Source organism: Manis pentadactyla, chromosome 10, assembly GCF_030020395.1.
Source record: "Manis pentadactyla isolate mManPen7 chromosome 10, mManPen7.hap1, whole genome shotgun sequence".
NCBI classification, from domain to species: domain Eukaryota; kingdom Metazoa; phylum Chordata; class Mammalia; order Pholidota; family Manidae; genus Manis; species Manis pentadactyla.
In genome coordinates, this window is record NC_080028.1 from 47685083 (window position 1) to 47699237 (window position 14155).

At 38.6% G+C, this 14155-nt stretch overlaps 1 protein-coding gene and 1 pseudogene across 1 annotated transcript; both read right to left on the reverse strand.

The window, feature by feature from the left end:
* Positions 1 to 2137: 2137 nt before the first annotated feature.
* LOC130679331 (olfactory receptor 6C2-like) lies at positions 2138 to 2752 on the reverse strand. Its single transcript, XM_057487934.1, has one exon. The coding sequence runs from the start codon at positions 2750 to 2752 to the stop codon at positions 2138 to 2140; it is 615 nt and encodes a 204-aa protein (XP_057343917.1).
* Positions 2753 to 10828: 8076 nt separating this feature from the next.
* Positions 10829 to 12075, reverse strand: LOC118931238 (olfactory receptor 6C2-like; annotated as a pseudogene).
* Between the last annotated feature and the right edge of the window lie 2080 nt (positions 12076 to 14155).

A 14155-nucleotide genomic window follows, 5' to 3' on the forward strand; every position in this document is an offset into this window, starting at 1 on the left:
AAAATTTTATATTAAAACCGTGACAGGAAGATGAGATGTAAGCAGTAACTTTTCGGTGGAAGAAACTGATAACACTGAGTGACAGAAACAGGGGATCTAGGAGGAAGAGCTGAGATAGAGTGGGGTGGGATAGAACTTCGCCCCTTCCATGTGAAATTGCTTACACCTACACATAAAATTAAATTCCACAAAATTCTGAATATTTTCATTTGTTCAAATCAGGCAAAGTGAAAAGCCATGATCAGTTTCAGTAATATCTGAGTCATGTTTATGAACTAGAGTCCAAGAGTGACTCAAGGTATTCAGTGCACTCCTGACACGAAGCCCCCTTTTTGCATTCCCTCTTGCCAAGTAGATGAACAAAAGGAGAATATCTCATCATGTAAAACAGATGTTGAATATTATCTTTCATCAATCAACTGAATTTCTATTATTGGTCCAATTGACATACACTTAGTTCATGAAGTAGGCAGGATATTATTATTTTGAATCTTTATAATATTTTTAACTTTCTCCATCATCATCTACAACAAACAATGAGATTCATAGACAAGATCTTCTTGCTAAGTATTCACAACTCAGGTGGAGTGATCAACACAACTACCAAGTACATCCTTCCATCCAATAGATGCATGCTTAAATTACCAGAAGAGAAGCTAGAGAATTTTAGTTTTGTGGGTATTTTAAGAAATTTTGAATAAACTAAGAAGAAAGGCCTTGGAGATGAGAGTCCTATCCTTCTTGAATATTTTTGAAGTATAAAAGAAGTTTATACTCATACTGTGGCCATTACTTTGTAGGAAAAATTGCAAATATGATTAAGATAAATGGTACATTTGAACAACTCAGTTATGTTTAATAAACATAGACAGTATTTATGTACTGTGAGAGTACAAAACTTTACTTTCACAATTACAGAACATGAAAAGAATAAAAAGACTTTTTATCACTTAATAGAAAGAATTCCAATTATTGAGTCCAAGATCCTTTTATGACAATTATTCTTTTTTCCACATCTCTCCCTCTAGTCTATCATTTTTTTCACACTATACCTGAATTTTATCTTCAATAGTCAATTTACACTAAGCAACAAAATGCCCCTTATAATGTCCTTCTTGAATTATGATCTTTTTTTATGTTTTGGCAATCCTGCTAATCCATAACATTCTTTTTTTAACTGATGTAATATTGGTAATAATGTTATATGTATTTAAGTTTACAACATTATAATTCAACTTCCTTATACATTACAAATTTATTACCATCAAAAGTCTGGTTACCACCCACTATATACTTAACCCCTGCCACCCATTCTGCCCAGCCCCCAACTACCATTGTTCTGAAATCAAGGGATAATGTAGGTCTGAATATTGGGGAACTTATCAAATCAAGATTTAGGTGTCCTGCCTCTACATTCTGGCTTTTTCTCCTTGAGGCAATGTCTAAATACCATCAAAGACAATGCCAATAGAAGGCATCCAGTACTTGGAAATACTGTTCTCTTTCTTCTGTTGTCATCATATTTCAGCATGCAGTGCACTCACATAATTTCCAGAAATGCCAATAGAAACATTTTTTTTGTGTGGATAAATTGATTTAAAAGAAAGCATATAGTTATCTTCACTGATTTTGAAGTTGCTCCTTTAACACCTTCTACTTATTCTTAAAAAGTGGATGTTTTATACTGAGGAAGTCTCCTAGAGTGCATGCTTTTCTTTTAGATTGCTTTCCAAGATTTGGTAAAGGATCTTGAATTGCTCTGGCACAGATGAATAATAGATATTGAAGTATTCCCAATAAGTGAGAAATAGTCTCTGGGCATTTATATTCCATATCATGAAAAGACGATTAGCCATATATTGAACTTCATTTATTTACATCTGTTTTCAATAATTTTGAGCATTTTGGCATTCATTCTTGTCTCTGGAACATGCATTTATTGAAGAAACCATTCTGACAAGTATCACCTTAGAAGGAGACGTAAATACCTTGATTTAGGCTTTTGGATTATAAGGGGAAAATGTTTTTAGTGGAAAATTGTGTTGATAAATCTACAGAATAGGGAGAAACCATTATTTGGCAATGTCATGAATATTGCTCATGGATTACTCATATTTAAATTTCATTTAACTCAGTCTCAAAAACATGAATAGTCTCTTACTTCTTTGTGAGAAATACAATCTGCTTTACTGTGTCTTTGAAGGCATTTTTCACTTGTTTTTTTTCGAAGTGTATAAATGAATGGATTAAGCAAAGGGGCAACAGATGTAGTGAGCACAGGCACCACTTTATTAATAGCTACTCCTTCCTTTGCCGAGGGCTTGATGTAGATGAAGATGCAGCTGCCATAGGTGATGGAAACCACAACCATGTGGGAGGAGCAGGTGGAAAAGGCCTTTTTCCTTTGCTGGGCAGAAGGGAATCTGAGAATGGTCTTGATGATGTATGTGTAGGAGAGGACTACAAATGCCAAGGTAATAATGAGTGCCAGCACAGCGAAACTCAAGACAATTTTCTCTATTAATGCTGTGTCTGAGCAGGTTATCAGTAAAATAGGAGATGCATCACAGCTGAAATGATCAATCACATTTGAGTCACAGAATTCCAGCTGGAGGCCCAAGCCAAGGGGTGGGAGGATGATTAACAGGCCTGCAATCCAACAGCAGAGAACAAGTGTAGTGCAGACTCTGCTGTTCATGATGGTCATGTAATGCAGGGGCTTACAGATGGCCACATAGCAGTCATAGGACATGCGGCAAGAAGATAAAATTCTGTTGTCGCAAAGAGGACAACAAAAAATAACTTAGTGGCACGACCATTATAGGTAACTGTATTATCTCCAGATATCATGGTGTACAGGAATCTGGGGATGCATACAGTAGTGAATGAAACTTCTAAGAAAGAAATTTCAGAGAAAAAAATACATGGGAGTTTTAAGATGGGCATCCCACAGTGTGAGCGTGAAATGATGAGGTTCCCAGCCACACTCAATAGGTAGGTGATAAACAAAAATACCAGAAGTAAGACATGTAGTTTTGGGTCATCTGTCAATCCCAGCAGGATGAATGTGGTTATTGCTGTGTGATTCCTCATCACTGCCTTGTGCCAAGTCAAGAGCGATTCTACCTGAAGAGAGAAGTGTCGCAAGAAGCTGGGCCTGGAACCTGGATGCAAGCACCCAGCAAGCAGCTCGCACGCACTTCCTTCTTTTCCTTACTGGTCAATTGTTAATAGCAGTACCTCTAACATCTTTCTAGGAGGCAGCTACAGGAAGTATCTAAGACAGATCTTATGCTTATAATTCTCTGATTATCAAGAACATTTACAAAAATGTCAAATAAAAGCCAAAGAAAACATAAATCATATGTGTAATTTGCCATTTCTCAGCAATACTGTTTCATGGTACAGATCTTATTTGTCTTTATCCTGGAGGAAATTAAGTCATTTTTGAAGTTTTCTTCTCCCTTCCTCATCTTTCTATGCTTTTGCACACCAGACTGAAAAGCTCCATTTTCAAAATCAAGATCTATCAATTAGCGTTTTTGTGTGTTTTACAATTTTTAGAGCAGTTTTAGGACCACAGCAATATTGAGCGTAATGTACAGAGATTCCCCATATCCCTCCTGTCCACACATGTGCAGCCTACCCCTAGTGTCAGCACTCTCACCAGAGTAGTGCATTTGTTAAACTGATGGACCCACATGGAGACATTAAAGCCCACAGTTTGCATTATGTTTCTTTCTTACTTTTGTCTATTCAATGGGTTTGGATGAATGTTTCCTTAGTATTTCACATTGAACTTCTTATGTTATGTTGAATTTTAACAACAGCACATTCATTTAAAAGTATGTACTTTAAATTATCTCTAAATAGGGAGACAAAACATTTAAAATGCAAATATGTATCTGTTTTTTTCATATATATCTAGGCAAATGAGGGTATTTTTAAACCAGATTTGGGGACTGCTTAGGCGGAACTTTTCATTTCTGGAACCTGACTATCAGCCAGCCTGAGTCCTAGTGGGGCTAGTGGGGCTCTGTAATGTGGGCAGGTCCCAGAGAGAGGATCTGTGGTGTCTGCTCTCTGCATCCCCTTGATCAGTCCTCCGCTCTTTGCAGTACAGCCGTCAGAATCAGTGCCGGGGTATATATTAGTGACCTCTTTGAACAATTTCTGCTGCTCCTCTCCTCAAATCATTTCTCCCCACAATTTTAGCAACCAGCTCCGTAACCCTGCTGCTTCTGTTCTTTGACTTTTAGAATATGCATCTTGCCAAGCAACATCCAGAAACAAGTGTACACATATGAAGCAATCTTTGTGAATACTTTTTAAAGCACCCTGATTTCCTCATTGAAATTCCACATCAACATTCCCAGGAGTTTTAAGACTCCCTCAGAAATTCCATTAGATAGGTGATTGTGAAATTCCCCTCACCTTCGTGTCCAAACTTACCCTCACTGACATTCATATTTTAAGCAGCTGCTCTCAGGTATCCATCCTGTAAAAGAAGATCTGGTTAATGCATTCTCGCTGGTGTTATACACTGTTAATAATAAATATATCAGCCTATAATATGTTTTTGTGTTTTATAAGGGGGAATAATTGATAGTTAAATGAGAAAATTTAGCCATAATTCAAGGGTTTGTAGGGAAACACTGCACATTTTGTATGAGTGGAAAATTTAATGTCTTAAGTGATCCAACAATTGTCCCAGTTGTACCCAATGTGTTTTCCGAATAGAGAACCAAAGATACATTAGGTTACTCTTTCCTGTTGCTCAAGTGAGCAATCTACATTTATTCATCCAAATAATTTTTAATAAGCATCTATTATTTGAGGAGCATAATAATAGAGACTGTAGACCTGACCATTAGGAAGTTGCTCCTGAAGGAGCTCTCAGGCCACCAGTAGGAGAAAGTATGCCTTTTTAGTGCATACTCAGTGACATAGTAGCCCAAGAGAACAGTGGAAATGCAACTTTGTTAGCAACCCATATTTCTTCTTTGGCAATCACTCTTTGTTATATTGGTAGCTATTCATATTTTCCTATGTTCATTCAGTTTTCTAGGTTCTTCTCTTCCCATTAAAGTTGTCACAGTCGTCTGTCACCATAAGCTGGGTGAACAAGGGCATTGCTCAGGGTTCGCAGACATGAAATCAGAACAGAAAAACCCCTCCCTGGAGAAGTGCTCCCTGCAGAGATAGGGTCTCGCCATGTTCCTGCCAGAAGTAGCTGACGGGCCAAACTCAATGGCAGGTCAGGCTTGTATTTGCACTCCTAATTCCTCCCTGCTTCCCTGCCTTCCAGTGAAGGAGAGTTCAGATGCTTATACTGGCTGCTGACACTGTCACTCCAGCTCTCCCTCTCCTGCAGGTTCCAGGATCTAAAACTATTCTCTGCTTTCTTAATTAAAACTTTAATTCTTCCCTATTGAGAGTAAAGTGGTGAACTCAGTGACATTTTTATTGTAAGACTGCTTGCTGCCTTCCGGCCTGTACACCAATCACACCGGTTCTCTCTGTTATATTGGAAACATTTCCCTGGGAGGCTGAGAGCTACTCATTTATTTTGACTTTGGATCAATTAAAGTTTGAAACAATTTCACTGAAGAAATGATAATATTTATCCCCTTCCTCCCAGAAATATAGTTTCCAGTTAATGTTCACAGGCAGGCCTTGATGACAGCCTGTGCAAGACTTCCCACACTCACTGTCCCTGGGGGCCTTGTAAGTGATCGAGATTCAGGTTTTTCTTTCATCAACTCCCTGTTTGATGATGAAAAAATGTACTCGAGACACTTTGACCTTATTCATGTTTGGCAACAACCTCGTTCAGCCTTTATGTGGGATAGTGGCTGTCCGTGGGCTGGATAGTTGAGATTTAAAAACAATAAATGCTGCCCCCTCCCAAACGTTTCAAAATTGGTCTCAGTAACTGATGGAGAGTAAAGTGAGGTTCCCTGCAAGGTGATCTATAGTATTGGTATTACTTGGTATCTGTGGCGTTAGTGGATATTACTGGGCGGCAATGCCTTTTCCAACAGCTTTTGTTTTTCTACCTCTCAAGTACTTATGGCCTCCTCCACTCTCAGCTCTGACTGTCACTTTAAAAGGCAAAAGTGACCACGACAGACATTTCTAATTTCATATTCCTGCAGAATAACAGCCTATCAGAAATGGCTCTGGAACACTTTTCTGCAGTATCAATAATAATGAACTGAATTCTAGAATTTTAAACTGGCTGTATTCACCCTCTGCCTATGTTTTGATCATTTAGAAAATGAGCCATACTGATCACATGCTCATCCCCTTCCTGACAGGCTGTCCCCCAGGCCCCTGAGGGAACCACAGTGTTAGGAGCATTCAGTGGGTGAGGAGCTTTGTGGGCACTTCTGCTCCCATTCTCACCACCCCCCGTCTTTAACCTGTCTCTCTCTCTCTCACACGCACACACACACACACACACACACACACTCTCAGCCAAGTCTGACAACTGACAGAGCTCTCCTGGATTTTTACAGCTCCTGATAGAATGAGCCCAGTCTCAGTCCCCTCTTCCCTCACCAAGTCTATCAGTGCATTCGATTCTAGATGTCCTAGTTACTCTGCTAATTCAAAGGAATAAAAGAGAGGTGCAGAGATAATGTTTCTCTCTAGTTTGTCAGAAGAGTGCATCTGATCTTCCTGGGCAGGGAGGCAGGGAGGCAGGCTGCCCAGCAAATTCTATCAGAGCATCATTTCTTATATATGCATATTCTGCTTCCAGGGCACAGGGAACATGTGAATGAATAACAAAATAGTCCTCAGTGACCCAGTTTCTAAAGTTACTAATGAACTGGTGGCAGTATAATCAATACTGTGAAAACACACGAGGCAGTGGAGACAGTGTCCTCAGAGACACTGAGGGTGGTTTGATGTCATCTAAATTCTGTTTCGATTTCTTTGTTGAATCTCTATATTTATCCTAGAATTATGTACTGTGTTTGGCACCACATATGATATATTATTTATCCTTCACATCAATCTTAGGTAAAGTCAAAGAACAAAGCTATCCTCATTTTGCCAAGGAGGAAACTGAGGAGCAGAGAAATGAAGTTCAGAATGCCCTGCCTGAGGTGGTGCAGGTTTTGAGCAAAAGGTGGTGCTTGTCCCTATATTCAAGACACTGACCATATATGGAACTTTCTAACTCTTCTAGGGCTACCTGTTATTCATTTTCATCCTCTCTCCTTCTACCTATGAGTTTCCAGGTAGGCAATTAAACAACCTACTTTCAGTATTTGAAGCGAAGGAGAGTTTTGCATCTGAAGCACTGGATAAACCATTGTCTGAAGCCAGGACAAGTTTATTGTTCTGTTAGGGCCGATTACTGCCCAGTGAACTTGAACAAAGCTTTTTTTCACTATCCCTTCTGCCATGTCTGCACATTTTCACTCTTGCACTCATGCTGTTCCTTGTGTCAAATGAGGGAGCAGAGGTGTGTTCCTGTTGCCTCGACTGGAACAGGTGTCTCTGCTGTCCCTTTACTCAGTCCACTCACTACTCCTCTGCTGAGGTTTGTTGCGCAGACTGGCCAAGTCACATCACGTCTCTGTCACCCCACTGTTGAAAAGGGCACAGTGATTGAAAATTTTCCCTGGCAGGGGGAGTATGCTGAGAAGGAAGGACTTATGCCTCTATAATCATAGTAAATTTTTGAAGAACATCCTGATGGGGTGTAGCAGGGACTGGTAATTTCCTATCTGGTGTGTTTCTTCCCTGATCCATAACAACTGAACCACAATTTTATTCAGGGTGCACAGTGCCCAGATAAAGTACTGTACCCAGTCACTCTTATAACTGGCATGGTTGTGTGACTAAGTTTTTGGCTAATGATGCATGTTACAGTGATTTTAATCAATTATTGCTACAGAGCCATAAATTTCCCTGTAAATACTGGTTTAGCTGCATCCCACAAATTTTGCTATTTGTCTTCTAATAATGGGTGTTTCTAGGAAAATTTGTTATTGATTTCTATTTTAATTCCATTTGGCCAGGTAACATACTTCATATTAGGATCGCTTAAAAAAAAACAAACTGATCATTCTTAGCTATATTTTATTTAATTTTATCAACTGTGCCATTTTTGGGTCTCTGTATTTGTCTCCTCATTAAAGGTTGTATTTTCCTGCTGCTTCTCACATGGTGGTGAATTTTCATTATGTCAGGCACTATGAATTTACCTTCTTGAAGGTCAGGTGTATTTCTATCCCTGTAAAGGTTCTTTAGGCTTCTTCTGGCGTCATTTACATCACTTGGAGACAAGTTTGTCCTTTTGGTTTCTGTGTTAGTGTGTGTTACACTGGACGAGAGCAGTGTTTAGCCTAGATTTCTTTCCTCAAAACTGAGACACATCTTTATGAATTATACCTAGTAAATTATGAGATTTTAAATTCTGTTTGGTGTGAATAGGAACCATTTCCATTCCTTTGTGTGTTCAGAATTGCAATCTTTGCTGGTGAATCTTACTGTAGGTCATTTCCCTACATGTGTATGCTCAGCTGAATGCTCATGGTGGGGTGCCTGTAGGTCACCAGACGTCTCCCTACGTGCCTCTCCCACCTCTCGGCGCTCGTTCCTGTGAACTTCAGCCTCCCTAGACTGTCACCTACGCTTCCTCCACGCTGGCAGACTGATGGGATCTCTATGAGCCCCTGCCTGTGCTGCTCCAGGAAGCAAACTGAGGTAATCCTCTCTCAGGCATCACTGTCTTGATGTCAGTTATTTGGAAAATGTTAGTTTCGTATATTTTGCTTGAATTTTTACTGTTTTAAATTAAGGGGCCACATATGCTCCCTGTGACTCCATTTCAGGTTGAGTCTATCTTCCTAGGCTCTTTTCCTCATATTAAAACCTTTTCTAAAGTTCTGTATTTTTTAATATCTAGAATGACTAATAATCTTCACTTGCTGCTGTATTGATTATTCTATATATTCCTATAAAATTTCTTTTTTTTGGTTATGATTAATTTTTGTCTTCCCCTCAAAGTCATTTGTTCAGCAGCATGTATGCTTGGTTCCTCACCATATGAAATGAGTAGCACTCTCTGCTACCTGATAGAATTGATTATTATTTGGGGTGGGTGTTGGTGGGAGGAATAGCAGGGAAGGCCTTGAGGAGATGAGATGCCATCTGAGATCCTGCAGTCTGGCTTAGACATGAGTCCAGCACATAGTAAGTGTTAATTTGCAGAAATATCCATCATGGTTTGCAGCCTTCCTGTGAGGAGATGGGTTTATTGGACCTTGAAAGTGTGCTGCCCTTGTGGTTTGCTTTTACCAAGTGGCCACACTTTTATGGAACGTTTTTGCAGAAAATGAGGAAAATAAGAAGTGTAGCTTTTGTTGGTTATTTCTGAGTTTCTGGTGACCTTGGAGAAAGAAACATGATTATCTCAGGGTTTTAAATTCCTATCTCAAGGTATGAAAGATGTCAGAAAACTATGACTTCCTTAAAAGAAGTCAGTGTCTCCTGCACCTCCTACAGGACTTCTTGAAAGCAACCCAAGTTTAGTTTGTTGAATAAATTAATTTCAATGCAAATTGAATTTACAACCTCTAGAGTTTGCTAGAGGACACAATGAGTGTGTAGATTCCATTGAAGTTCCAGAGAAGCACACACTTATATCCTGTCTCAAGGGTTTGATCTCTTCTTGCCTGAAGAACCTACAATAACCTACTTGGAGGCAGTTTTCTTGCAGGAGAATGCTGAACTTACTGAAGACCCACCCCCACATTATCTCCTTGCTTAGAGTCCAGTAACCAGACTCATCAGGTACACAGTATGAGCTGGAAGGAGGTTCCATAGACACCAAAAGGATTTTAAAACAGCTAATTTATACCAACAGAAACCTGAGGAATATCTATGGGAATGGGTCATAAGAGTTTTGGAATCAGGATAAGATGAGAAGTAACACTGAACTGGGATAAATTTACTGATGTGAAAAAAATATTATTCAGGTTTAAGAAAAGAGGGAAATCCTGTTATTTTTGAAAATATGGATGGACATTGAGGGCACTATCATAACTGACAGAAGTCAGATAAAAAGATAAATAGTATTTGATATCACTTGTATGTGGAATCTAAAAATGTCAAACACATAGGAACAGAGAACAGATTGGTGTTTGGCAGAATCAGGAGGTGGGGTGGGGGAAATGGGTAAAGGTTGTCAAAAGATGTAAACGTTCAGTTATAAGATAAATAAGTTCCAGAGATGTAATGTTCACATGTTGACTATAGTTATGAACACTCTATTGTTTAATTGAAACTTCTAATAAAGTAGATCTTAAAAAATTTATCATTAGAAAAAAATTGTAACTATGTGAGGTGATGGATATTAATTAAACAATGTGGTAATCATTTCCCAATATACATGTATATTAAATAATTATGTTCTACACCTTAGACTTATACAATATGTCAATTATATTTCAATAAAACTGGAAAAAAGTAAAGGACTGTCATGCCAAAAATACAAAAATGAGAACACTATGAAAAATTCCACTTTAATAGTAAGTTAGTGTAATTAAATAGTTTCTCCTTAGTCTGTAGATGGTGGTTTGTGTAACAAAACATTATAAATTACACGTACATTCTTCTTAAGACAGTTGATGCTTTACCAGGAAGGAAAACTGAGACAAATATTTTCTACCCCAGACAATCTATTAATTTAAAGAAATGAGTGGACTAAAATACAGCCTAAATTTTTACTGTCCGTATTTTAGACATAATGATGAGATGTTGTTCGGACTTTATGAAAGTGTATATTCATGCTCAATTAGGAAAGGAAACCACTATAAAAGAAGTTTTATTTGAATTAAGACTATAGTGCTTACTTAAGTCTGTGATTCTAAGAGTAATAAAAAATAAATTTTGATGGTTAAGCAGACTGTAATTTCAGTATTGTATTGTCAACTTGAATTGTTGAAGACCCATGGAGATGAACTACTATTGGATGAAATATTTATATGTATATGTTTTTAACTTTTAAAGAATTCTTAGTTTCCTAATTCTTTGAAAGAAATGCCATCTTTTTTATTGAGTCCTTGAAGGCTTGCTTGACTTGCTTGTTCCGCAGAGTATAAATGAAAGGGTTCATCAGAGGGATGACTGACATGTTGAGCAATAACATCACCTTATTCATGGCCACGCCTTCTTTTGCTGGTTTGATGTAGATGAAGATGCAACTTCCATAGGTGATGGAAACTACAATCATGTGGGAAGAACAGGTGGAGAAAGCTTTTTTTCTTTGCTGAGCTGAAGGGAGTCTTAAGATAGTCTTGATGATGTATGTGTAGGACACAATTACACAGACTAATGTAAAAATGAGGGTCAGCACAGCCATAAGTAGGGCAAGCTCCTCTATAAATTGAGTGTCTGAGCATATAATCTTCAGAAGAGGAGATGCATCCCAGGCAAAATGGTCAATGAGATAGAAGTTACAGAAATCCAGCTGAACTCCTAGGCTAAGTGGAGGGAGTATGACAATTAACCCAATCAGCCAACACAAAAGGACAAGAATGGAGCAAACCCTGTCACTCATGATGGTGGTGTAGTGCAGGGGCTTGCAGATGGCCACGTAGCGGTCATAGGACATGGCAGTTAGAAGAAAAAATTCTGCTGCCCCAATGAGGATGACAAAAAATAATTGGACAGCACAAGCGTTAAAGGTAATCCTTCTGTCCCCAGTTGTCAGGTCTATATAGGAATCGAGGAACACAGACAGTTGTAAATATTATTTCTAAGATGGAGAAATTCCGAAGGAAAAAGTACATGGGTGTTTTAAGGTGAGAGTCCAGCAGAGTGAGGAGCACAATGATGAGATTTCCCGCAACAGTGAAAATGTAGGTGAGAAACAGAAATACTGAAAGAAAAACCTGTAGTAGTGGGTCATCTGTTAATCCAAGTAGGATGAATGTTATTGAAGAATGATTTTTCATCACCGTCTTCAGATATGTAATGAGTCTCTATTAATAAATCATAAACTCTGAATCTGAGGAATAGAATGTAAAAATAATATTCAATAAGCTGCATAGAGGAAAGGAGCCAAGCAAATCAGGAGAAGCACATTTTTTGTCTTTACTGCATCATCCATAATCTGATGTAGGAGTGACTGCGATGTGTTGCATTTCCCTGGGCTCTGCTTTACCTTGCTCTTCACAGTTTGTTTCATACAAAATATGCATCTGATGTTTCATTTTTACTAGTTACAGGGAAAATTTTGTAATATATATAAAATGCCACAAGCATATCACCGTCCCCTAAGATTAGGGCAGCTGTCATGTTATCTTGACTCCTCAGTGTAGAGTAGATCCATAAATGTTAATAAGTAGGAAAATATGTGTATAAAACTTTTATTTCCTCATTTATCAGAACAGCGTATCAGCAAATCATTCTCACACCCTGCAGCAAAATAATACCACCAAGTCTTAGTTGTATTATATTCCATGTTTTGCAACACTTGTTCTCTGTAAATAACTCCTTAATCTCCTCGATATCCTAAAGGAGCCTTTACTGTTTGGGTGGCCTGGGAGCAGTACCACAGAGTTACTGTGAATTTCCTGTGTCCCATACATCTCCAGGATTTCTTCTTTGGTACCTTTTTATGTTAATATGCTTAATTATTCAGGTATGTGTCCCTCCCACATATCAGTTTGAATAACATCTGTTTTGCTTCCTTTCCTGAATCCCTGTTTCAATTTCATTGTGTTTTCTAACATCCCACAGTGCAAGCCCTCCCAGATTCTGACAAATGGGATGTTCTGATGGTGTTCCTCAGGAGAACCATATACTCTCCTTAGGCTTCCCTGATCCTTAGGTTCTGTAATATAGGTAAAGATACTTCATCTCCCAAGTGCCTTCCAAAGCTACTTGCTAGCTCTATTAATAAAAATTATGTATCCTCCAAGATGGACTGACGAAGGTGAATACCACTTGGGGAAAGTGTTGTCTCCTTTGCCGTGATTCCTTTCATGGGGACTCACTTTGTGCATGGGGATGTCCCTAACCATCGCTGCCTCTGTCCCTGCTTCAGGACACCTCTTTGCTCTTCAGTGCTCTGGCCCAAGAATAGACCAGACTGGGCTCAACAGTTATTATCAGGCATTAATACTTAAGAAGGATTAAATATGACATGGAACAGAGATAAAAAGGGCTCTTTGGTGTGGATATTCTTAAAAGCTGAAAAATCACAGTCTATCCTTGTGAGTTTCCCTATAGGACCGCCTTCCCATGTGGCTCCTTTTGAGGATCATGTCAAAGAAGCCATTTTACTGCCTTCCAGGAAGCCACTGAGTATTTTTTCATTTCTTGTCTTTTCTTCCTATTCACTTACCTTCCCAGTGATTGGGGCAATGTTGTACTTCTAAGAAGTGTCAGAGCTGGCATTTGTTGCAGGTCAAGGTCAACCTAAAGTTTAAGTGTTTCCAGGAAAGCTATAATTTTAGGATTTGGGGTAGTTGCTCATCCTTAATCAATTCTTATACTCACTAATTAGTGAAAATGTTGGCTTTTCAAATGTTTCCTAATCACAAACAGTGTCTCTGGGGCATCTGGGTTTATTCAGTAAACAACTAGGCTGACATCTCCCCAAAGACATGAATTATTTTGTAATATGAATATTTTTATATGATGCTTTGAGATATTCCCCACTAATTGCCTTATGTGCTGTTTCTCTCTGGACTTGGGAAGGCATAAATTCTTTTCTATTGAAGAGAGCTATCACAGTGTGAGAGGGTTAATGAGCACTTTCATAAGAAAAGGCTGCTGACCTGGGCTTATGGGATTATGAGTTTGCCTGAGTGTTACAAAATAAATAATGCATGATCATGCATAAATTACTTTCCTACACTAAGACTTGAGGGTTTTTGGAGAGCAGCCACATGTCTTTCCAGTTAGTGCCTTTGATGTTCTTCACTTTAGCTCCCTCTTCCTACATAACCCAACACCTTCGTGATGGCCCATACCCTGACCCCAGACATTATCACTGGATGGTACACCATTGCATATCACAAAAATACATAATCTTGTATCCTCAATTCAGAAGAAATGGCTGTAGTGAGAATTGCAAATAAGTTCACATCATTGCTTGAATGATAACTTTGAAAAAAAAATTTTT

Excerpts from the sequence above, each read along its gene's own strand:
- LOC130679331 (XM_057487934.1), bottom strand. The coding sequence starts at position 2,752 with ATGTCCTATGACTGCTATGTGGCCATCTGTAAGCCCCTGCATTACATG.